Source organism: Mastomys coucha, unplaced genomic scaffold (assembly GCF_008632895.1).
Source record: "Mastomys coucha isolate ucsf_1 unplaced genomic scaffold, UCSF_Mcou_1 pScaffold9, whole genome shotgun sequence".
NCBI lineage: Eukaryota > Metazoa > Chordata > Mammalia > Rodentia > Muridae > Mastomys > Mastomys coucha.
Window position 1 is genome coordinate 14779074 of NW_022196915.1, and position 23517 is coordinate 14802590.

At 42.8% G+C, this 23517-nt stretch overlaps 1 protein-coding gene across 19 annotated transcripts in view; it reads left to right on the forward strand.

Annotated features, from left to right (window-relative positions):
* Positions 1–23517, forward strand: part of Erc2 (ELKS/RAB6-interacting/CAST family member 2) — an 865869-nt gene that overhangs the window by 683206 nt on the left and 159146 nt on the right. For all 19 annotated transcript variants that reach the window (XR_004116280.1, XR_004116279.1, XR_004116282.1 and 16 more), the window contains one exon: positions 9070–9204. Coding sequence is in view for 13 of the 19 variants with exons in the window: in XM_031362063.1 (XP_031217923.1) it covers positions 9070–9204 (135 nt within the window). In the remaining 6 variants the exon portion in view is untranslated. The remainder of the gene's footprint in view (positions 1–9069; positions 9205–23517) is intronic.

Below are 23517 nucleotides of genomic sequence, written 5' to 3' on the forward strand. Positions count from 1 at the left end.
CTCTCTCTCTCTCTCTCTCTCTCTCTCCCTTTCCCTCTTTCCCTCTCTCCCTAATCCCCCCTGGCATGGCCAACAGCTCTACTACATGTGTGCCCTGCCTCACTTACAATGTCTTCCCCACCACCTTATGCTATCATTACTTGGTTCTGAAGGGTTGAAGTACAGAGGTGGACTTAGGTTTTGCATTTTTGCCTGGCCACTTTCAGAATGGGAGCAGGTTCAGACGACATCATCTCCCTGTTCAGCACAAGCATCAGAGCCTCTGTGGAAGAATGTCCCTCTGCCACAGAGTGGTTCTTCTGGATATATTCACTTTCCCTGGGCTGCTATGAATGTCTAGTCTCTAGCTTCAGTAACCCAGAACTATGTTGTTGCTTTACTCGTTCATTCCAACGATAGTTTCTCAAGTGTCCGCCATTTTGAGGACCCCTCCCCCTTCTCTGTATCTTCAGAGTGCAAAGGTGTACTTTCTTTAGATGTCCTCTCAGAGGTGGGTGCTATAATTTAGTGTAGTGCATTTTAAAGTAAATACATAACCATCAGAGGGCCCTGTCCTTGCTGTGACTCTTCTGTGACATCTCGGTGGACTCCTGTTTATTTCTCTATATCTCCCTCATTTATCTTAAAAGTATTGGGGCTCCTTCCTAAGTTGCGTCTGATCGCTCAGCCTCAGGGATCCTATCATCAGTGCCTGTCTGGTGGCCTGGCCACGTCCGTTGTGCTAGGCCCTAAGAGCATCCTTTGGCTTTCATGTGTGGGTGGAGATGATCTGGTGGGGCAGATCTCAGCCAGTGAGGGCAAATATTTGTTGATTTATGCACTAGATGAAGATCTCAGCCTTCCTCATCACCACAAATTTAACCTAAATCATAAAATGTACGTATACCAGTATCATTTTCTTCTTTCTTCTTTCCTCTTATCACCTCTCCTCTCTCCTTCTCCCATACCTCACCCTCTTCCTTGCTTTTCCCTTCTTCCCTTGGTGGCTATTGTGCCCTCTTTCTTCCTCTTCCTCCTCTCCCTCTCTCACCTTCCCTCCATCCCTCTCTCTCCCTCCTTCTGTCCTCCTTTCTTTCCAACTAATTTTTTTACCTTCAGGTTTTTTTTTTTTTTAATGATATTTGATCTTACAGTCTGCTTTGTAGAGAAGCTCAAAACAGACCGTACCCAGAACCCCTCGCAGTTCAGTAGAAGAGTCCCGGCTTTTTCTGAGACCCTCTATTGACTCTCAGGGTTGAAACAGTTTAGATTCCACATAAAATATGTGTTGTTTACCCAGGCTCTTCATGCTCTGCATACTGTTACAGTCCTTGAGGAGCTTGTCAGTGACAAGTAAGATAAATGAATGAAGAGGACTTTACAAGTGTTTAAAAGCTAAGTATAGCATGCACTGCCCACTACTTAGTTCGACAGACCTGCGCTCAGCCTGGTAGCTTGATGGTGGAAACTTCTAGGGTCTCCCCTTCCCCCACACTCCACTGCAGGGATCAGTGCTCAGGATGTTAGGAATTCCTTGGTAGTCTGCAGTTGCTAGCACTTTAAGTTAGCCAGATCCACACTTCTGGTGCTGGGTTGAAGCATTGAGGGGCAGCAGGGATTGTGGAGGGCGACTTATGCGTTTATATCAGAGCTAGTGAACAACACAAGCTCCTTTGAACCTTGAGGATTACAGAGGATGACTTGTGAGTTTACAGTAGGGTTAGTCAGCAGCACGACACTCCTTTGAACCTCAGTCGAGACTGTTGTGGATTTCATCCTTCTCACCAGGAACTTTAAACTCCTGTGAGCTGCTTCTCTTTTATGCTCTGACTGGAGTCTCTCCAGAGGCGCAGCTCACTTCCAGACCAAACCTGAGTTTTTTACCCCCTTTTTATGACAAGGGTTCAAGCAGTAGTACACAGGGATTCAGTAAGAATGCCACAGTCCCAGTTAGTTCAGCCTGAGTCTCTCTGCCTCTGTTTCTTCCTCAGGTAAGCCAGGCTAAGAATCATGTCTATGGGTTAGTAACTCAGTAATACACACTTACCTGGTCTCCCCATTGTCACAGGCTCCTGTCCTTATGAAAGTATCTCCCCCACCCCAGCCTGGGTCACAGATGATACAGGACAGGGTCGTTTTCTAGCATGGCAAAGACTACATAAGCAAAGTGATGAGTATTGACTTTAGTGTGTGGCTCCCTCTGAAAATGCCCACACTCTTCCTAACACTGTCAAGGAACTCACTGTCCATACTATGGACAGAGTGTAGGGTTCTCTCTGTCAATTACCTCCTCATCCAAAGGAAGCCGTGCAGCTGATAGCGGGACCGAGATGATGTTGGGTGGTGTCCTTATCAAGTTGTTTCAGAGACTTCCCCAGTCTCCTAAGATGGCGGGAGGAAGCTGTTTGAGAGGATAAGCTCCATCATACAACTTTAGCAAGAAAGAAAAAAAAGAAAGGAAGAAAAACTACAAAACTGTAAATATTGTTCTCTAGAGAAACCAGCAGCAGTGTTAGCACCTGCCTGTGGTGCTTGGTCTGCGTTCAAGGCCTCTTGTCCATGCTCGCCCATTCCATAGAGGTAGGAACCTCATGGAACTGGTTCACTATGGGACTCAGGATGGATATCTGATAGAAACAAGCTACCTGCATGCAGTGCAGGCACTGCTTCCCCAGAGAATACAGCAGCTCTGTCATTCAAGACAGTGAATGTAGGTATCTGAAGGAAGAAGACAAGCTCCGGGTAGATTGATCTGTACAAAAGGAAAGATCTAGCTTGGGGAGGATCTAGTGAGACTTTATCTGGGGTTTCTGAAAAAGATTCTGATAGCATTTGTTGCATTTCTTGGGAAGTAGTAACAAAAGCATGATAGCAGAATATGGAAGCGAGAGTAGGAGGGAGAGAGGGTCAGCCAACACTTGTAAACAGACGCTAAGACCCTGGCCCATTTCCTCAAAGATGTCACAGTTTGACATATGTAACATACAACTCTGGTTCTATCCTAAACTGCTCTCATTATACCCCAAACTGATAGTTATTCTGAGAGAACAGTTGAGTGGTTCGTTCAGATTGTTTTTTATTCCTGCTTCTTCCATATTTTATAAAGGAGAAAAGAAAAGAACATCCACATAGCATGTCTTAAGAGACATTTCTTGTTCAAGGTCAGGAGAAAGCTAGTTTGCTGTAGCACCTGGCTGTCTTTGTCTCCTTAGACACTCATGTAGCCAAGCCAACTTTCATCTCCTAGCTGCAAATGACCCTAACGTGGTGACTCTGCCTTCAACTCTAGGGGAATCTCTCCTGCCTCTGGGTATCTATATAAGCTTCCTCCTTCCCTCCCATTCTCTTTTCACCGTTGGTTCTATAACTAACTTACATTTCCCATGTCTTGTTGACCTTTGCTTTGGCCTCTGCAGCTGGCCTAGGCCCTTACTCTTCATATTACTACTGTCAGAGCCTGGAACCACAAACCTGGACTTTTGTCCTGTTCCTCCCTAACTAGGTGAACAAGTAGAGGCTTAGGAGTTCCCTTTCAAAGCCATGTAAACTCAGAATCATAGTCTCAACATTCTCTCTCTCTCACTCTCTCTCTCTCTCTCTCTCTCTTTCTCTCTCTCTCATGTGTGTGTGAGTGTTAGAAATGTGAAAGTATGAGTATGTGTGCATCTTCCTGTGTGCCTGTGATTTTAGGGACGTCAACTTAGATACTGTTCTTCCGGAAGCATCTGCCTTGGGTTTTGAGACTGGGTCTCGTCCTTGGACCTGTGAGCCCCAATTAGGCTAGGTTAGCCAGCCAGCAATACCTTCTCCACTTCCTCAGTGCTAGGGTTTACAAGCATGTACTACCACATCTAGAATTTAACATGTATGTTAGGGAACAAGCCCAGGTCTTCATGCTTCCACGGTAAATAATTTACTAACTAAGCCATCTCCTCAGCTCTTCCACCCCAAAGTGAGGCTTTGATAGGTATGTGCTAACCACACACTTAACCTGGCACATGGTTATTCTAATCACTATAGTTCAGAGAATACTGAGTGGCCTTTTTGAGCAGTTGTCCACCGCAGACATTTGACTCATTGACTCCTACTCGTATACAGAGCTGTGTTGATTCCCACAGCTTCACCATTTCTGGATTTCTTTATTGTCCACTCATCATTGGAAGCCAGATCCTACACAATGAAGATTCACTGCCATCTAAGCTGCATGAACATTCAGAAGACTCTTTGTCCATCCTTCTTGTTCTGTGGTTGTCAACTGGCTTCCCAGCATTTGCTTACAGACAGGAACTGCTCTCTTTGCTCTGATTAGATAGATAGAAAGAGACATGTAGAAAATTCTGGAATGTTTTAGATTCTCTTGCTGGGAAACTGGGAGAACACAAGGCTTGAGAGACAAAAAATGTTATTATCGAAGGGCAGTGCTATCTTCCTTCCCCATGGTAAGAACTCTTATTGTATACATTTTTCTTCTTCCTTAAACCATATTTATATAGATTTTAATGTTAATGTCATCTGGATGACCGATCAAAGCTTCATTCCTTATTGCTACCTTGTTAGATGTATGTGAAGTTTTAGTATTACACGTTTATAGCTATATATTGTCATTAAGCGATGGCATCTTGTACTAGTCAATCAAGGATTTTTATCCCACTTGAAAGCTCCTGGAATACACTGTTCCGAAATGTCAGAGGAGATACAGTATCTAGCACCTTTGCACACACCATGTTCAATGATTTTAGCTAGTGGATAAAGTTTCGGTTCTCCAGGTTGACTTTTGGTATTGGTAAAAAGCCTTCCCAAGTCCCCTTGCTCTTTCAAAGGCTAGGGGACAGTAAGAAAATGCACATCATAAGACATAGATACTCCTTATACATAATGAGATAATTGAGCAGGTAGGCTCTGGGCCCACTTTACTGGGAAATAGAATATTCCTTAAAGAAGAATAAGATTATGTGGCTAGCAGTTCAAGAGCTATTCATTTATCCCTCTCTATCCACTCAAAGAAGATAGTAGCAACAACAACAACATACCCATCACATACACATCCATTGCCATAGACAGGACTCATTTGCTGAGTAACCCGTGTCTTCCTCATTCACACACACATTCATTTATATGGATGACACACATTTGCTAGATTCTTCATTCAGTGGTAAATACAAGGATGGTCCAGACATAATACTTCCTTCAAGAAACTTTTACCACAGAGTGGAGGAAGCCAAGCCAACATGCAGTTATTTGCCATTCTTTGGGGTAAGCACTGTGGTGGGCAGGAGGTTGGAAATGGACCAGTGAAGGATTCTGGTAGAGACAGTAGAGCACCTGGTTCCTTATGATGTGGGCTTCTGTAAAGTGTATCTAGAGGTGATTGCCTTGGAGCCAAAAGCATAAGAACTCAAGGGTGTAGCTCATGCAAAAGGATAGAGGATGAAGGGCAGGGCTGGAACAGAAAACAGGGCTTCCAGAAACAGAAGAGAATGCAAACAGAGTGGAGGTTAGAAAGGTTACCTAGCAAGAAACTTGCAAGCATGTTGAGAATCAAAGATCTTGGGCTGTGGGGGCCTCTGGGGACATTAAATTCAGAGAGTACTAGGGAACTCATGTCACACTGGCTAAAGGGTACATCCTTATCATAGGCAAACATGCAAAAGAAAGCTATTATGGGGTGTTGGCCCTAAAGAAAGAAGGAACAGAACACGCAGTCATGTCTCAGCAGTAATGGTACAGTGCATAGCAAAGAGAATCTGACACAGTGGCCAGAGATGGGTGCTTCAGGTTGATAGAGATGTTATGCACAAAGTAAAAATGGGCCCCGGGCAAATCTCTGAACTAGTCTCATGTTTTAAGTGCTATGCTATGGAAAGACTGTCCATCTCCAGCACCTCATGAGCATTTCTGAATTTCCAGTTAGGTCCACTCAGAAGACCTGCTTGTGGTGGGCCTTTTGTAGATCCTTTGGTTATAGGGACATGAGCCAGCCTAGTGGAACCACTGTTGAACCTGTATGGAGTTTGAGCAGCTAGCATCCTTGTTGGAATCCTTGTTAAAGCTTTCTGCAAGCTTTCTCTTGGTGCTCATTAAGAAGTGTTAGTTAGTGGTTCTTATCTTCCCAGGAATTTCTTTGTACGATAGAAAAAAGCAATATAACTGGACAGGGATGAGAGTGAGCAGTGTGGATCGCAGGGGCGGGCTACGAAAAGAGGTCCATTTTTGATTTACATTAAAAGAGCCAGATTGCTTAGTTGTTTTCTGGGATATAACATGATCACCCAAGCTGCAAGAAATCGGCCACAGTTTAAGAGATATGTTACCCACAAGATAAATAAAAACAGTCTGAAGTATCAGACCAAACTCAAATGTTCACCTCTGGTTCACACCCTCCTCTCCTCCCAGACTAATCAAAGGAAGCCCCTTCCGCTCACAATTGCTCTGTGTACATTTCTCCCAGATCTGGTATTCATATGAACCATGTGGTTTATTTATATTTCAGTACCAAATTGGAAAGATGACATCATTCATTTACAGTCCCCATCCCATGACATGCCTACTCTCCAACACCTCATTTCGGCAGACACATTTAGGGCTACATAGAGCATCTTGTTTAGCTTGTGCATTCTTTTATGGGACACAGTTCAAAGGTAGGGGCTTTGAGCATTGTTGCTGGTAAGAAAATGACCTCGTAAAGTCACGAGGGCTCCCCTGAAGGATGAGAGCACCACAGTGTTTACATTAGCAGTGTTATTATTTGTTCATTTAGCCTCCATCACTCCTTTTTGGCCATGTCCCTTCCTCTGCCACTGTTACAGGTCTCATAGCTCACTTCAGGCCCCCCCTCCAATTCTATTTGGAAGAAAGTGTTGCAGATTTATTAATCCATGAGTTCAAAAGTACAGTCCCTTGTGGCAAGACTGGGATTTTAGGTGTGAACTCTGAACTTCAGCATCTCATGTCAGATGGAGGGAGGGCTGAGGGGAATCTTATCCATGGGGCTCTGCTGCCCTACTCTTTCTTGAAGGCCTGACTTGTCCGTTGGGTTTTCTGATGCATTATCTGGACATGAAGAATGGAAATGCTAGCAGCTGCCAAAGTTTGCCTGAGCTTTTTTTTTTTTTTTAATTTAGTTTTTAAGTGGGTCTTTTTTAATATTTTTATTATTTTATCATATACATGCATTTTTATGCTCACTTAGGGACCTTTCAAATATTGTACACATTTGAAATGATGGAATGAGTAAATCATGAGGCATCCTTTGGCAGGTAGAGCTAGAACAAGAGGTGTTTCTAAAACTTAACAGCCCCTGAGTACTTATGGGATAGCTATTTCTACCTGTTCAGCTGTTTGCTGGCTTTACCAGCAGCCAAACAAGAAAGGGGGCTTAGAGACTGAAAATTAGAAGACCTAGATACGTCCGAGCCATTTGTCAAGAAATGGCTCTTGGGGCTACCGTCCGTGTCTTCCTTCACTGCTGCCTAATTGCAATTGTGATTATTACTCCTAGGGAATCTTGGAAAGCACACGAGAAATGCTGCGAGCATGCACTATTTGGGGTCCATAAAACTCCTTATTATTAAATAATTATTATTTTGCACAATAAAATTCTGACTGGTTGGATGCTCCGATGGCCTCCAACTTCGGACTCTGAGAGTATCGATGGGTCATTGTTGTCCTGAACCACCAGGGGGACCGCTATGGCAACCTACATTATATCCTCAACTCTAGGTGACCTTTTCTACTGAAGAAAGACATACAGCTCCCATGCCCTTCTGTTCACTACAACAGTATCAGCTTTCTGTCTGCTTCTGTGGCCTGAGCCTCTAAAGGTGGACAAAGGAGAGCTCCTAGAGGACATGTAACTCCATAGTAGAAAATATGCTTAGTATTTACAGGGCCCTGGGTTCAATCCCCAGCACTGACTAGTGGAAAGATAGTAGGTAGGTAGGTAGGTAGATAGATAGATAGATAGATAGATAGATAGATGATAGATAGATAGATAGATGGGAGAGATAGACAAACAAGTATAGACTCCTGGAGAAAGTGCTGTGAATTAGTGAAGCTCAGGAATTAGGATGAAAAGGGTTGGAGGCAAGGAGAAGAATTGCAGGCAAAGGACCCAGCATTTACAAAGAAGTACATTCTTATAGAAAAAAATGGCAGCAATAATGGTAGTAAAGCCATTTGAGTGACACTTGCTCCTCAGCCATCCCAGGAAGGATCACGCCCATTTTAGAGGTAAGGATATCCAGGGTTAGGGCAGTTAATCACTTTAGAATAATACAACCAGCAAAGTTAGGTGGAACAACTCTTGAATCTAGGCGGTCCAATCCTTAAACTCATACTTTCTGACTCTCCAGGCTAGCTAACTTTTTCTGCTCTTTTCAGCAGGCCTTGGGCATTGTTTATGTTGTTGTGGCCTTATTCTGCCAGTTCACCCTTGCTCTGTTTCTCGCTCCATGGCTCTCAGTATTTAACTATGACTCCAAGAGTCCCCTGTGATGAGCACCACATGATTAGAGCGGTCAGCTTGCTTTCCACCAACATTGCACAATTTCTCTCAAAGAACAATGGCAGCTGAAATATCTGTAGACACCCTTTCCTGAGAAGCCGCCATTGTAGCAGTGAGCCTTCTCCATCAGTGCCCCTGCATTTGGCAGTTTTGGTGTGCACTTCCGAGCCTTGTCCTGTGAGAGCCTTGTTTGTCATTCTGTGTCTCCACACATCTCTCTACCAGCATTCCTTCCATTGCCTCCTGGGGGCCTTCTCTACAGTGTAGGATGTGACTATGGGCACCTTGTGATTGTAAGTCCACCCTGGATCTCTTTGACTATGCCCTACCTTGTGTTCGTCTCCCTCTTAAAAAGTACATTGACATGTATAGGTGTTACCTAGCTAGCTCCAAGAGTATGATTAAGACTTCCTTTACCAAAGCCAACAGCGTAGTTCCTTTATTCCATTTCAATGTGCCTAAAAATGAGAACTTCTGGATTGATGTAAATGGAGCACTCCTTGTAGATGCTGTCATTGTGCCCTGTATCTATTGGGTTGGTCGTCTAGCTCCTGATGGCATCTTCCTTGTTTTTTCCTTCTGCACAGACCCAGAATAGAATGAAGCTGATGGCAGACAACTATGATGAAGACCATCACCATTACCACCACCACCACCATCACCACCACCACCGGTCTCCTGGGAGGTCACAGCATTCCAACCACAGGCCCTCTCCCGACCAGGTCAGTTTCTTTGCTGCTTACCTCTAGGACCCTCTCTTACGCTTTGGATATTTTAAGATAAAATAAATAATCCTCAAGAAATAATAAACAGCATAAAGTGATACGTTCTTTGAACTGAAACTAATAGCTTTGGTATTTATTTCCATCACTCAAGGAATCTAAATGTTTTCCTTTCTCCTTCCTCTTTAAGGTTTTGTCTTTTCTTGTTTACATTATGCATTTTCTTTCCTCCCCTCCTTTCTTCTTTCCTAGTTATGCAGCTTAATGCTGGCTCATATCTAATGGTTAGTTACTTTGGAATGTGTCTTTCCAAGTTTTAAAAGAAAGCACTCTATTCCCAAGAGCTTGGCAAGCAGAGAAACCTTGAGTTTGCTGAGCTCTCTCCTTCTGAAGCTCTCAGTGATGCGAGTTAGTGGTGAGGTAAAACACCGAAAGGAGAATCTACTTTGCTGCCGTTTTTGTTAGTGACGTCAAGGAGTCCGGTTTATTTGATTTGGAGCCTACCTTCTTCCTTGACTAAGTAAAGCAAATGAAAAGACAAAATGACAAAACCAAAAAAGAAAGAGAGGAAAACCCCTGCAGTTTTCAACTGGGTCCACACTCATCCACTATGCAAAAACTATACTGTCTAGTAATAAAACTCCTGAAGGTGATTCATATGCAAATTATGAACTTCAGTGCAAATTAATCAGAATGACATAGTCAATATTAGTATGTTTTTTTTTTCTTCTTTTACTGTACCTTTGTAATGTAGGATCATCTTATGGTTTGTTCAATAAATTCCATGAGATGGGTGGGATTAGGAAAAGGCACAGAACCGTGTGTGGAAGCCAGAGTGTCTCAGACACCGGCAAGAATCACTGTGGTATTAACTGCATGTAGAGAGCCCATCAGTGTTTGCCGGGGAGGGTTTGGCTTGTTTTCAGAGGCCTCTCTTCTTGCCCTTCATGTCATGGGCATCCCAAAGAAGCTAGGTAAGGTCTAGTCCTTAGAATGTTTTGCCAGGAATAAGACTCCAGGGAGGAGCCAGTTATATAAAGTACAAACCATAGAATTATGACCTTTGTACTCTGGAGAACTTACCCTCAGAGACCCCAGCACTGCAAAAGCTTTCCTCACAGGATTTACAGGTTTCCAAAGGCTCATGCAGAAAAGCCCCAGTGCATGGACTGCAGCCCTCTGAAACAGCTTTCAAGTTTGGTAATCTGGAAAGTAGAAAGAGTAGTTGTATGTCATTACCTTACACGTCCTTGATTTTGTTTGGTTTTATGTATCAGTTTTTCTCCCTACCACCACATGCCCACACGTACTCATCCCAACATATCTGAGATCACTGCCCTTGGATACTGCCCTTTGGCACACTGCCCTTTGTTTCTTAGTAGTCTCTCAGGAATAGTCAGTGTGAGGCTTCAATGGTGTGAAGCCTGAAGACCTCACTTTGGCTGTCCTCCTGAGCCATGAATGCCAGAACGCCACCCTAGACCTCCCTTTTCCCAGACATAGTAACAGAAATCGTGGAAGGACACCAAGGAAGAACTGGAGTGAGTCACCTTCTGATATAGCAGAGACATGTGTCCTAATATGTCCTGCCGGAAATGGTGACCAGATCAAATCTGATGGCTTTGTGAATAGTACTTCTCACAAAATCTGACCTCCTGACACTTGTCTATGGACTGGCAATGAAGTGTCTTGCCTGCTCAGTTAGTGCCTCCTCTGTCTATATCACTGGAGGTTTCCAGAGGGTAGCAATGATCCTGTAATACTAAGGCTTCAAAATTAGTTAACATTCGCAGAACTGTCTGCCTGAGACATGTCCTAGGGCCCTTGGACACATCTTTGTCACTACTGCAGTCAGTGAATGCTCTAAAGAAGACTCGGACACAGGGATGGAACCTACATCCTTCTTCAGGGAAGAATCCCATGCTCCAGAAGGAAGGCTGCCTGACTCGATTCTGGATACTAGTAGTTTGCTCTGTCAGCTAATCCCTGGAGCGAATGTCACATGCCAGACCTATGCATGGCCTGGGGAGGACCATGCAGTGAAGAGAAAACCCTATCCTGATGGTGCTTGCTCTTCAGTCCTAGCATGACAATCTAGGTCCCTAGTATCTACTTATTGTTTTTTCTTGTTCATGTCAATCATAAAGGATAGATTAAAGGTTGAAGCTAATTAGGGCCATGGTTTCTGAGCTAGCAGTTTATGGTAGAAGCAAAATGACCTTACCCAGGAGGGGACTTTTATAGTTTTAAGCTGCCAGGCTTCACTCTTTCAGGGGGTAAAGGAGAGTTAAGCACGGACCTCTGCTTGGCACCGGAAATCGAATTACTAGTCCTCCTGAATGAGATTCCCTGTTAGACCATGGTCTCCAGATTTAGGAAATGGTGCCTTCCCCTGCACTTGCATGAACAACCTAATACCAACAGGGGCATCGTTAAGGAATTCAGACACGGAGTGTAGCAGTTATGAAAAAGTACAAAGTCTCTCCCAACTGATTACAACCCCTATGCATGACTCTATAGGCCATGAACAGTGATGCGCCAGAGGCCAGAGCTACTTCTTAACAGAAAGTAAGAGCCCTATATCAAAATATGCCATCCTGACAGTCTAAATAAGGGGCTAATTTGGGTGAGATTCCATTAAATGTCCATTGTGCTAAGTCAGCTGAACTGACTTAAAGGGAAAGGATGGCTTCCCATGAGTCTTCCAGCCCTGGCCTTCCAATAGCCATCAGGGTCAACCAGCTATGTCTTCTGGATACACAGCCACAAACCCTTGCCCTTGTTTCTTGAGGTATAGGACAAGATCAAGATCAGAACACACGAAAGTGAAGAACTATGAGAAATCAGTCATTTTGCTACATTTCCAGAGAAACTCATTTTTCCCCTCAGGAAACACTAGCATTGCCAGGCACTTGCAGAATTATATTCTTTTTCCATTTCTTTCCTGTCCCTTTGCCTTTTACTGTGATTTTTTTATTTCTCTTTGAAAGAAACCGAATCTAAGCATTATAAGTCTAAACTCACGTTTCATCCCAAGTACCTTCTAGAACATTAGTCCCGTGAGGAGAGTCTTTGACAATGGTGGGCCAAGAATTTCGGGAAAGTATTGCACATTTTAACTCTGTCTCCTAGCAAGCTGGTACCATTAGCAGATCAAGGGATCTAAAATGGCATATAAGAAAGAAAGCTCTATAATTTTATTTAATCCAGCATTTCCCAGACTTATTTGATCATGGTTCGAAATTTTTTTTTGTAACATCTGTGCTTTGAGAAATAGTATTTTCAGGCTATCAGGTGGAAAAAAAAAAGAAACTACCTAGTTTAAAATAAGGCTGATCCTATTTCGAGCAGTACATTCATGGGAAGGAAGAGATTTATGCACTATCCCTAGCAATTAACATAGTGGAAAGTGGGAGTGCGTCTTCTATTCATTTCCTAGAGAGTGAGTGGTCTCAATAAGAACAGTGAAGATCTGAACTCTATGGGAGCCATTTATGGTGAGTCCACAGAAATCAAGGAAGGTCATCAATACATTGCCCTTCGGTGATTACAAAGCAGATGAAGGAGGGTGGGAGAATTTGAAGAAGCAAACAGAGAAGCCATGGCAGAGTTTGTTCTACCTGAGAGCAGAAGAGCTCATATCTAGAGGTCAGTAACCCCAGGATGATTCCAGTCATCAAATATGTCAAAGCAGAAAAGAGCATCCCAATAACGTAGAAATAATGTAGAAAACCCCCTTAAGACAAGAAATAGCCACAAAGTACACAACAAATATCTCCCGTGACATAATAAAGACCAAAGTAAACAAACATGCTGGAGACACACTAGTGTTGATTCAACTTTTATTGACATTACCAAAATTCATTTTGCAAAACAAAGTGGTAACACCATTTCTCCTAAATGCCCCCTGCACCTACAGTCATCAATATCATCTGTTATTTCATTTAGATAGTGTCCTTCTCTGCCTTAAAGCATATCAGCGAAATCAAGTCTTTCTGCTTTTAGGGCGGAGCATCTTATAACTTTTACTGTTCTGGAAAAAGGCATATTTTAGTAAACTCTTTTTATTGCCTCTTAGACTTGTTCTAACCCCATCATTGAGAAAGCTGCATAGCGCAGTGACATGCAGCATAGTCAGTTCAGGTCAGCCTGCCCCTTGTGTGCCTAGGAATCCCCACATTTCTATCCTGGTTACAGAGTGGGATGTTGCATCTTTACAGGCCCAGATGTCACTACTTGCTCATTCTAATGCCTGTACATGGAAAGGCACCTGACACTGATTATAGTGTGGAAGGGGGATGCCAGAGCCTGAGCATCTTAGGGCTAGAGTAGGCAGCACTTTGTGAAGCCCAGGAGAGGAGCCTTCTGTCTTTTCCTACCCCACTCCCGCCCACCCCGCCCCACCCCCATTCACTGAATGGAAATACACACACACAGGAAATGGAGGCTAAGTGCATTTTGCTACCTAAATGATTTCTAGATCTTAAAATTTTATATTTATATACAGAAACTCCATTTCTCTAGGAGGGGACATAGATTCCACAAGTATGGAGATGTAACACTTACCAGAATTATAGAAAAATAGGCGATTGATTTCTATGTTAATGTTCTTTTTGCCTCTTGCAAAACACATATATATCTGTCTGACCCCTGAGTACACATTCAATAAATGTTTCCTGAATGATTTGTTTACATAATATATATGAAAGAAGGGCAGAGGGACATGTCCCTGTTATACAGGTTAAGAAGTGGTATTTGAAGAGATTGTTCATGATCCAAAGACACATAGCTGCACTGGAGAAACATCTCAGTGATTAAGAGCTCCTCTAAAGGACCTGAGTTCAATGCCCAGCATTGAGTTGAGAGGCTTAGAACAACCTGTAACTCCAGTTCTAGGGATCCTATGCCCCCTTCTGGCCTACATGGTACCTGCACCCACATGCACATATCTTGTCCCCTACACACATGCATACACAGACACACATAAATAAAAAAATAAAATAAAATGTTATTTAAAAAAAAATCACTAAAAAATAAATATAAGAAACTCAATATCTTCCAGCCCAAGGCAAGTTCCATGCCTCTAAGTGCACTGGTTACAAACCCTATGGCTATCCATATAGATTTTTCTGTGCACATACACCTATCTGTGCTTGCATGGCCAAATCAGCCCCACCATTTCTATGCAAATGCAAATGTATTTTTCCTTCCCTGATGAACTATATAGGGCATTTATCTAATGGTGTGATCTTTTCCCCCAAAGCTGAATTGAAATATCTCATTGATTTCTTTCCCACTTGCCCCAGCTTTTGGTGCTTGCTGTCTACTCTTCCGCTGTGTGTCCTTATTTTTCTCATTCTACTCCCACACAGTTTTTCCCTGACCCCCTTTTATGCTTCTATATTCTAGCTGTCACTTTGTTGATGAAAATAAGCCTTCTTGTAAACACTGCTGTTGCCATGGGATCGCCAGACAGTGATTCTCAAGTAGAAGCAAAACTGACCCAGAATGGGAGTGTTCTGTGGATCATGGAACACTCTTAGTAGATGACTACTAGGACCCATATTCCATTGCTCACTCACCTTTGAACCTTGGCATACATGGGAACCGAAGGGAAAGCAAGGTTTTCAAAGCAAAGTAGAGGTCTTTTCCCTCAGTCCAAGCTTATCTTCCATTCAGCCAGGATATTGGGAAACTTTCAGATAGTGGCTAGTCCCGGCAGATGCTGGCCTTTTCATTTTGAATTCTGATTTTAGAGGGCTTGCTCTGCAAATCTAGCCCCAGAAAACTGCACAAATATTTGGCCCACTTCACTTGGCAAGTCTCCAGACTCTGTCTTCAGCTACAGTGATCACTGGTCCTCTCTCTGCTGCCACTGGTTACTGTGAATGCTCCCAGCATGCCCTGTGTCTGAGCTATGATGCTTTAACACAGAGCCTGATGCCCGGGGGACTGGACCTATGCCCTACTTCAAGGACTGCAGCACTTATTGCCTTAGTTTGACTTCTAGACCCCAAATGTGTCCTCATTTCTTTCTTTCCACATGCCAAAAATCCCTAAGTTTGCTTAACTTTGGAAATAAGAGCAGAGGTATTGACTTCTTACCCTCCTGCCTCTCATACTGCTCACATCTGAACCTTGAGTACCTGCTTTAGGTAGAGTACTCAGGCTCCTCAAAGTATTCCTATGGAAGGGGAATTTAAAGCCAACTAGACAAGTAGTCCCTCTCTGAGGTCATGGCTGCAGGCACTTGACCTCTCCAGGCCCATAGGCTTTCTGTCTGGCAAACCCCACAAGCTTCCCTTTTACATTAGAGTCAATGTGAATTTGATAGTCAGCAGTTCCAGTCTGCCTTCTGGTCCCCATGACTTCTGACAAAGCCATTGGAGAACCCCAGAGACCTCTCTGGCCTTTGCAAAGTTTGAGATCGGGCCTGTGATTGGAGTCCACGTGCTTTCAATAGTAGAGTAGCCCCGAGAAAAGCCCTTGGAGTTCTGACAGAGTCCAGTGTGCTCTGTGACTCCCAGAAGATGAATTCTATACATAAAGTTGTTATTCTTAGCTTTTGCTTAGGAAAGGAAAAAAAGAATTTATGTTTTGAGGTTAAATGGGTGTGGGACAAATGTATACACAGAGTTCTGTGTGTATATATGTATGTATTGCTATGTGTCAGGATGAACTGAGTACGTCTCCACATATGGAAGAGTCTCACACAATCATGTTTAACTAGAAATTTCTCTCCTGTAGATGTGTGTGTATAAATATATTTTCATGTTTACTACCTGGAAGAAAAATTTAACCACTGTGTATCAGATTTTACAAAAATGTAGCTATAGAACAGCAGGGGTGAAGGCAAGAGAAAGAGGGAGGGAGGAAGAAGAAAAAGGAGAGGAGAGAGAAAGGGAGGGGAGAGGGGGAGAGGAGGAGAGGAGAGATGAGACTCTAGTCTCACTCTAATAATTTCTAGTTCTCCATGCATCTTAGCTTGCATGTCTAAAGTTTGCCTGAGGGACAGCTTTCCTTTTGTTTGTTTGTTTGTTGCATGTGTTGCAAATTTGATTTCATGGCCACTTTCTGAAAGAAGCCTTGACCTTTGGCTTCAAAGCCAATAGCCCATGAAGAGCTCTCCTCTGGGTGCTGTTGTTTATTGGATGGGAAAGGGGTTCAGAGATTTCTACCACTGCCATTCCCAGGCCAAACCTCTCTGAGATGGAGCCAGTGATAGGCTCATATGTCTATGGACCTGGGGTCTATGAACCCCTTGTTTCTTTCCCAGAACTTCTTAGGTCACAAGTAGATTGGAAGACACGGTGTTTAAAACTCAGCAGATTGCATAAAAAAATATGTGAGCTAAAAAGACAGCACAAACACCACCTTCCTATGAACTCCACAATGCTGATCAGAAGTTCTCAAAGCCACTAAAGTATGTGCCAAATGGCCCATGCCATCTTCTCACCATTGGGAAGGAAAGGTGGAAGTCTATTTGTTTGCTTACTTTTAAGAGCAGAAGCTCTGGAGTGACACTCTGTGGGGCCGCAGGTAAATAGGGAGATGGGACAAATGCTGCTGTTGCAAGAGGTGGTTAAGTGCCTCTCTCCTCTGCTGGCAGTGGCATGCTCACCCAACCGTCCCAGGCCCAGGAAGAGGCCGGTTAGCAGGCACTGGGAAACTGGCTTTGCAGATTATTGCCAGAGCTCTTTAATCTGGGTGTGATGTTAATTCCTCCTGTGTAAGCACATGAGGCAAGCCCTGATAAACCCAGCAGAGATGGTCTTAATGTGTGGGAAAAAGAACATAGCTGTTTGGTGTGCTGAGACACTCTGGACAGAAAAGGGTTTCAGTCAAAGGAAGCTAGGACCTATTCAGGATTCTGCTCTCACTCTGCTTAGGGTAAAGCAGGGCTTTCTCTCTTTACTGGTTTGTTTTAGTTTTACATTGTGTTAGCAGTATTAGGGCTTCATTAAGAGATTTGTTGCCCTGTCTTTCCAGTCAGTGGGGCTTCCAGGCCCAGCCCACACTCCCCAGCCTGTCTGTAGGTGGAACTCAGGCTTGGCAACATCAGAGGCTGGGTTCTCTTTCAATGTGCTGCCTTAATCCAGTCACATTTGTCTAACAGGCAGCATGTCAACTCTCTATTGAAAGGGGGTGGCCAACCTTGAAGTGCTGGGAAGCCGGGAAATCCATTTTATATTGCTGAATACCACTGCCTCTCCCCCAACCCCCTTTAACTGATGTAATAAGGATCATGTTTGACTTACACACTCCAGGCACTTGCAGCTCTTCAGAGATAAGGGAACAGCTGAGGAAAAGGAGCTGGAGGCATCTTTAATATACACTGCACTCACTCACAAAGCCTGAAAGTTATTTACACACACACACACACACACACACACACACACACACACACACAACTTACCCACGAAATAATGGCATCAAACACATTCTGATTCCGTGTCTACCCAATAATGAGCTGAGGAAGTTCTAGCTTTGCGCAGCCTGGAGATAATATTAAAATGTTTAAGCATGGCTCTCTATAGTATTAGCTTGTTTCTATACATGCATAGTATAGAATGGTGTTAGGTTTACATCACACAATTTGTTAATTCATGGCAAAAACACTCCAGAATGCTCCCAACACAAATAATGTGCCAAGTTGGAAGTAGTTGAATTTTCATTCTATAATGTAGTTCTCCCAGCACCCCATGAAGTATGGGAACCACATGGGTCCCACTTTTTTCTCTTTAAGCAACTAAGGAGAGTAAAAAAAAAAAATCGAGATTTGGTGGCCCACCAGCCAGGAAATAATCCAACCAGAGCAATGTTCAAAACATAATTTTTACTGTGTTTAACAAAGCCGAGTGTTAATGACTGATAGATGAAGGAGTAAAAATAAAGCCTGTCTTCACTCCTGTCCCTTTTTATGGCTATCTGGCAGTGGCTTGGCTCCTAGCAGATGTTGACTTTTACTCCCAAACAATACTATCGGCCAATGGAGAGCATTCCAGCAGTTTCCTCTTTAGCCCAGAGAACTGGATCTCTTCACCAGGGACTGGCTTCTCTGAGTTTCTTTCTCTTGGAAGAAATATGAAAAAGTTCTTTTATGGTACTAAAAATTTTGAGTGAGTGCCCAAAGATGCCAAGTTCAAAATGAGGGAGAAGGGCTACCACCAAAGCGTTTATAATGTTCTTGGTGGCTTGACAAGAGTGTTTCTGTAGTGGCCTTGCCCCAGGTTTACTGAGATCCAATCTACTTGGCTCTACAGATGGTACAGTCTCCTCTTCCCTGAGAGGTACCCCAGTGTGCCTCTTTAAGCATGGACCATATCAGGCATCTCTCAATCAACCAAGGAAGTGTCCTGCTTGGCTAGGTGGGGTGAGAAGAGTGAAGCAGAGAAGGATGGAAAGGCCAGAACATTCTGTGGAGACAAGGGCAAGTGATCCTCACCAGGGCAACATGAAGCCAAGCAGCATTCTCTCTCATCAGGCTTGATTTCAAAAGCAAGAATGAGCCTTGCATCCTTACTCATTTATAAATATCTATTTGGCTCCTATGGCTGAGAACCTGCCAAAGGGACTGAAGACACTGTCTTTTCTGACAGGGACATTTAAGTTTTTGCTAAGGTACTGCTGTTAATGGCCATGTGAACAAGTTTCGTGGCCCATGAGGACCTTTTTCTTCCAAGAGTCAGAGGACCACACCTAGGTTATAGCATCATCCACCAGCTGGGATCATCATCCTCTGGGGAGGAGGGCAGTGCACGTTCCAGAGTTTTTTCAGAATTGAGCTATGTACATACGCATAGTGAAGCCACACCACCAAGTGGGTTCAGCCCTGGCAGAGTCAGAACAGGACACTTTTACACTTGAGCAGTCTAGAATTTTACCTTGGCTCCATAGCACCTTGCCAGGTATTCTTTGGTGGTTTGCCTCATCTTCCTCTCTGCTCAACTTCCTATTGCTATTCAAAAGCTAACTGACTAATATGTCTGGGGCCCATCTTGAAACTTGGTGGAGAAAAAAAAGAAGGCTGTTGGCACTCTCTCTAGCCTAGAGGAGGCACTAATAGCTTTGAAACAGCTCAGAAATGAGCAGGTGTTTATACCTATAAAGCAAGAACATGCATGTGAGCCTGGCTGAGGCGTTTTTAGTCTTTGGGGAATATGTCTGCCAATGGGTCCTACAGGTGATGTATGAGGTCACAGCCATACCTGACTCCATCACCTGGGTAAAGATCTGATCCATGGGCATCCCTAGACAAGGCAGATAAAAGACTAAGCAGTCTTTAGAGAGAAGATGTGGACTTGAACAGGCTTTCTGCAAACCTGTTTGCCTTCATATGCCCTATAGGTAGAAATAGAAAGAGGATATGATTTTTAAGAACCTAGGCTGAGTACTTGCTATAAGCCCCACACCATAGCACTGCTTTTGTGCTTTTAGTTCAGAGAACCTATGATCAAAAGTAAAGGTCAGGGAAAGTCTTGAAATGGCTCACACTGGCCTGATCCCACACAGTAAGATCTGAACGGGAGGCAAGGCTAACTTCCTTTCAGAGAGAGGTTAAGTTCCCACAAATGCCATAAGCTACTCATTGAAAGTAACTCTCCCTTGATTCCGCCCTCTTTTCTAGTTAAGATAGGTATGGCAATAAAGTTTTCATTAGGAACTTAATCTTCTAGTTTTAAGAAAAAATTCAATCTAATAACCCAAGAAGGACTACAGATGTTTTAAAACAAACATGCCCAGTGATAGGCTCAGTTTTACCTACCTGCTGTACCTAACATTTAAAAATAGAGACCAATTAAAGGCTTAGCCTGGGTTGATTATCACGCCAGGCTATCAGGTTCCTGTTCAGAGCTTTCTTGATGAGCTAATAAATGCCCCCCCCCCACACACACACATATACACTTACCGTCATACACAACAGCAAACCTTTGGCTTGTCAACATGACTTATTCTTCTGCTTCTAGATCTTGTCATTAACAAACCCACAATGAGCAGACCATCCAGTCAGGAATTTGTTTTATTTCAGTACTAGAGAATCCCATTAGAGCCGGGCATCTGGACTGTAGGATTTCCATCCAGGCCTCTTGTCCATATCACATTGTCCTTTAAGCTGTAGATGCATCCTGTTGTTTGACATTTAAGCCTCCCCTAACCTCGGAACTAGCTGTTTTGTGGTCTCTCTTCTCTGGGCTTCAATCCTCAGAGCATGTTCCCAGCTTCAGATGCTGTAGACAAAAGCAAACAGATGCCTGATGGACCAGAGCAGTCTCTTCCCATCCAGATAGCTTGGCAATTTCTCACAGAGGACACTCCAGGGATCAAAAACCAGTCAGCATCTAGAAAGACCACTGCAAAGTAGATCTAGAAACAGAATCACCAGAAAAGGAAACAGGCTCAGTAGATGCATTTTAAAACTCCAAACATCCCTAAATAATGTGGTAGGAAGTTAGGGATTTAGCATCCATATAGGTTTTGTTGATGTTTGTTCTTGTTTTTTTCTGATCTCTGGATTTACATTTCTGTCTGGTAAAGTTTCTAAAGAGCTTAATATTTGCATGCAGAGAGGCAAGCAGGGAGCAGTTAGCCAACTGCAGATGTTTGCAAGACATGGAGCTGCCTCTCGGATTAGCGCCTGCATCTTTGTTTTGTATTTCTCAAGTGGACACTCACTCTGAACCAAAGCACTTGGCAATGTGGGCCAGTTCATGTTTATGTTTGAAGACAAGAAAGACAAGAAATGGCCACCATTTACCTTTCTATTTTCTTTTAAAACCTTGTTCAACATTGAAAATGAACTATTCTAAAATACATAATATTCTCAGTTCATGAGAGGAATTTGTCCACATTTCTACCATGTTAAATGTTCACTGAGTTTATATTGGGCTGTCATATTTCTTTACTTTATTCACTAGCGTACAAGACATGGATCTCAACATCTGGTTTTTAATAACTCTCGACATCTGGGAGCTCCTTCTTATTCCTATGGTGGACGAGGAACAGTAGTGATATTGGCAGTGTATATTTTCAAGCTACAGCTCCTGTCTGTTTCAATCATAATTAATTAGCACTCTTTTAATGTATTTAATTTGCTAACAGTGGTTTGCATTGGACCACACTTCACTGTTAGGAAAGCAGGGGCAGAGTTTGGTGGCATTGGCCTTCTTTTTCTTTTTTTCTTTTGAAATTGAAATCCTATACCAATGGACTTGGAACACACTCCATGTAAATGTGCTGTTGGGTTTTAAATACAAAATGAAATTCATTGCTCTGCAAGCAAAGTTATTTGACAACCATTTAGGAAGCGGTCAGCAGGGGTTGTTGGCTACATTTTACAGAAAACTGCCAGTTTTGTTTTGTAGCTGGTAAATTGTAGCATCCTTCCATGCCTGGGAGTTTTCCTACAGAAGTGACTTTAGGGATCAAGAACCTTATGATGAAAGTCAGAGAATATGTAAACATATTCAGGGAATATGTTTACACACACACATACACACACACACACACACACACATACACACACACACACACACACACACACACACACTGAAAAATTCTGCACTCAGTTGTACAGGTTGCTAGGTCCTCAAAGCTTGCTTAATACTCTGCCCTAGGGTGTCCTGCTGGAAAGTTTTCCTCTTTATTAACATGAAAAGGAACAGCAAGTTTGCTTTTCTCTAGAGATAGAGAGGAAATTCAGTGAGTGTGACAATATACTCTCCTCAGTCCTGGAGGGATAAAGAAGTCTATTGCCAGAACACTGACTAGTAAATACATCCAGTCCCCCAGGTTGATTACTACACTTGTTTTCTGCCAGGATATTCCTATCAAAGCTCTCAAGTGAAGATTCATACTGGCTTACCCAGTTCAAACTCTCTTGATTGACTCAGGCCCCATGGGGGATTCTCAAGTTTTGTGAAACATTGACTTTTTTCTTGGCAGTCTGAAGTCTCTGGACCTTTTCTCAACATAATATTTTAAATGCATAAGAGAAACAAAAGGGGGGAAAACTGTATTGGGAATCAGTTCAAAGCCTATGTATCTAAATCTTCAAGTAGATAAAAAATTATCTTGGCTTACTGATGTCTATGAAAGCACATACTGAGTTGTGTGAAATTCCTGGTCTTGGAGGTCTAAAGTAGTGGCATTTCTCTATGATTTAACCCACAACTCCAGTCCACACTTGCAATAGTGCAGCCCCAAGTGTGAAGGAACACTCCAAGTCACTTTTCTCTTTCCAGTTTTCAAAAGAAAACAAAAACAAACAAGCAAGCAAACAAACAAACAAACAAAAAACAACAACAACAGAGCCCAAATCCTGACAAACTGTTGTCTTTGGGGTGTTGCTAAAAGCAACCTGCTCTCAGATAATGTGTGGGGGGGGACAGCATGCAGACCGCTGTGCCTTACCAACTTGTTCAGATATACCCTGTGACAAGGAGTCTTGTTCACAGTGGGGATTTTGCCATAGAGCATATACTATTATATAGTATAATATATAATATTATATATTATTATATTCAAGAATTTGGTTTCCCTGTTTTATTGGCTGGCCACTTCTCTACAAGAAGAAATTGGCGAGAGCTATTTCAAAAATATTTTCAACCAGAATACAAGCCAAATCATTTTCTTTCTATCCATAGCTGAACACAATGTTAGATTAAACAAGATTCTTTCTGCAGGCATTCCTCAGGAATGAAAGTTTATGCTCTTTAAAAAAAAAAAAACATTTTTGATTGTAAAATTAATTGTTCAACATGTTTACACTTTTCTATATGCCAAAGCACCAGATAGAGCCCAACGATTAAGACTATAGAGTGTGAGAAACAAGGTAAAATAACCAATGTGTGCTAAAGAGTGTATTCCACCTAAACAAATAGTTTTTTTTTAAATTCTCCCTCAACTTTTATTGATACTTTAAGCTTAAGAGAAATTAAGGGTATTTGATTACTATAATTACTTCTCTGCTTACTTTAAAGGCTTAATCCACTCCTTAGGCATATGCAATTCAGATTGCATGCTTTCTGAAAAATAATCATCTGCGAATGTAGACTAATTGTAATCTCCTAATCCAATCTTGACAGAGCCGCAGCTTGAGAGGGTGCAATGTTTTGTGTGAGGTTGCCATAGATACAAACTTGGTTATGCATTTGACAAGCCAGTGATGTGGAACTTACGTTACTACATTTTTTTTTCTTGTTCTTTAAGATGAAACAGAAAGTGCAGATTCATGTGCTTTTCAGTGCATGTCGGTGTGACTAACCTTCTCTTCTTTCATTCTGGCGCTCCTCCTCTCTGTGCTCCTCCCCACCT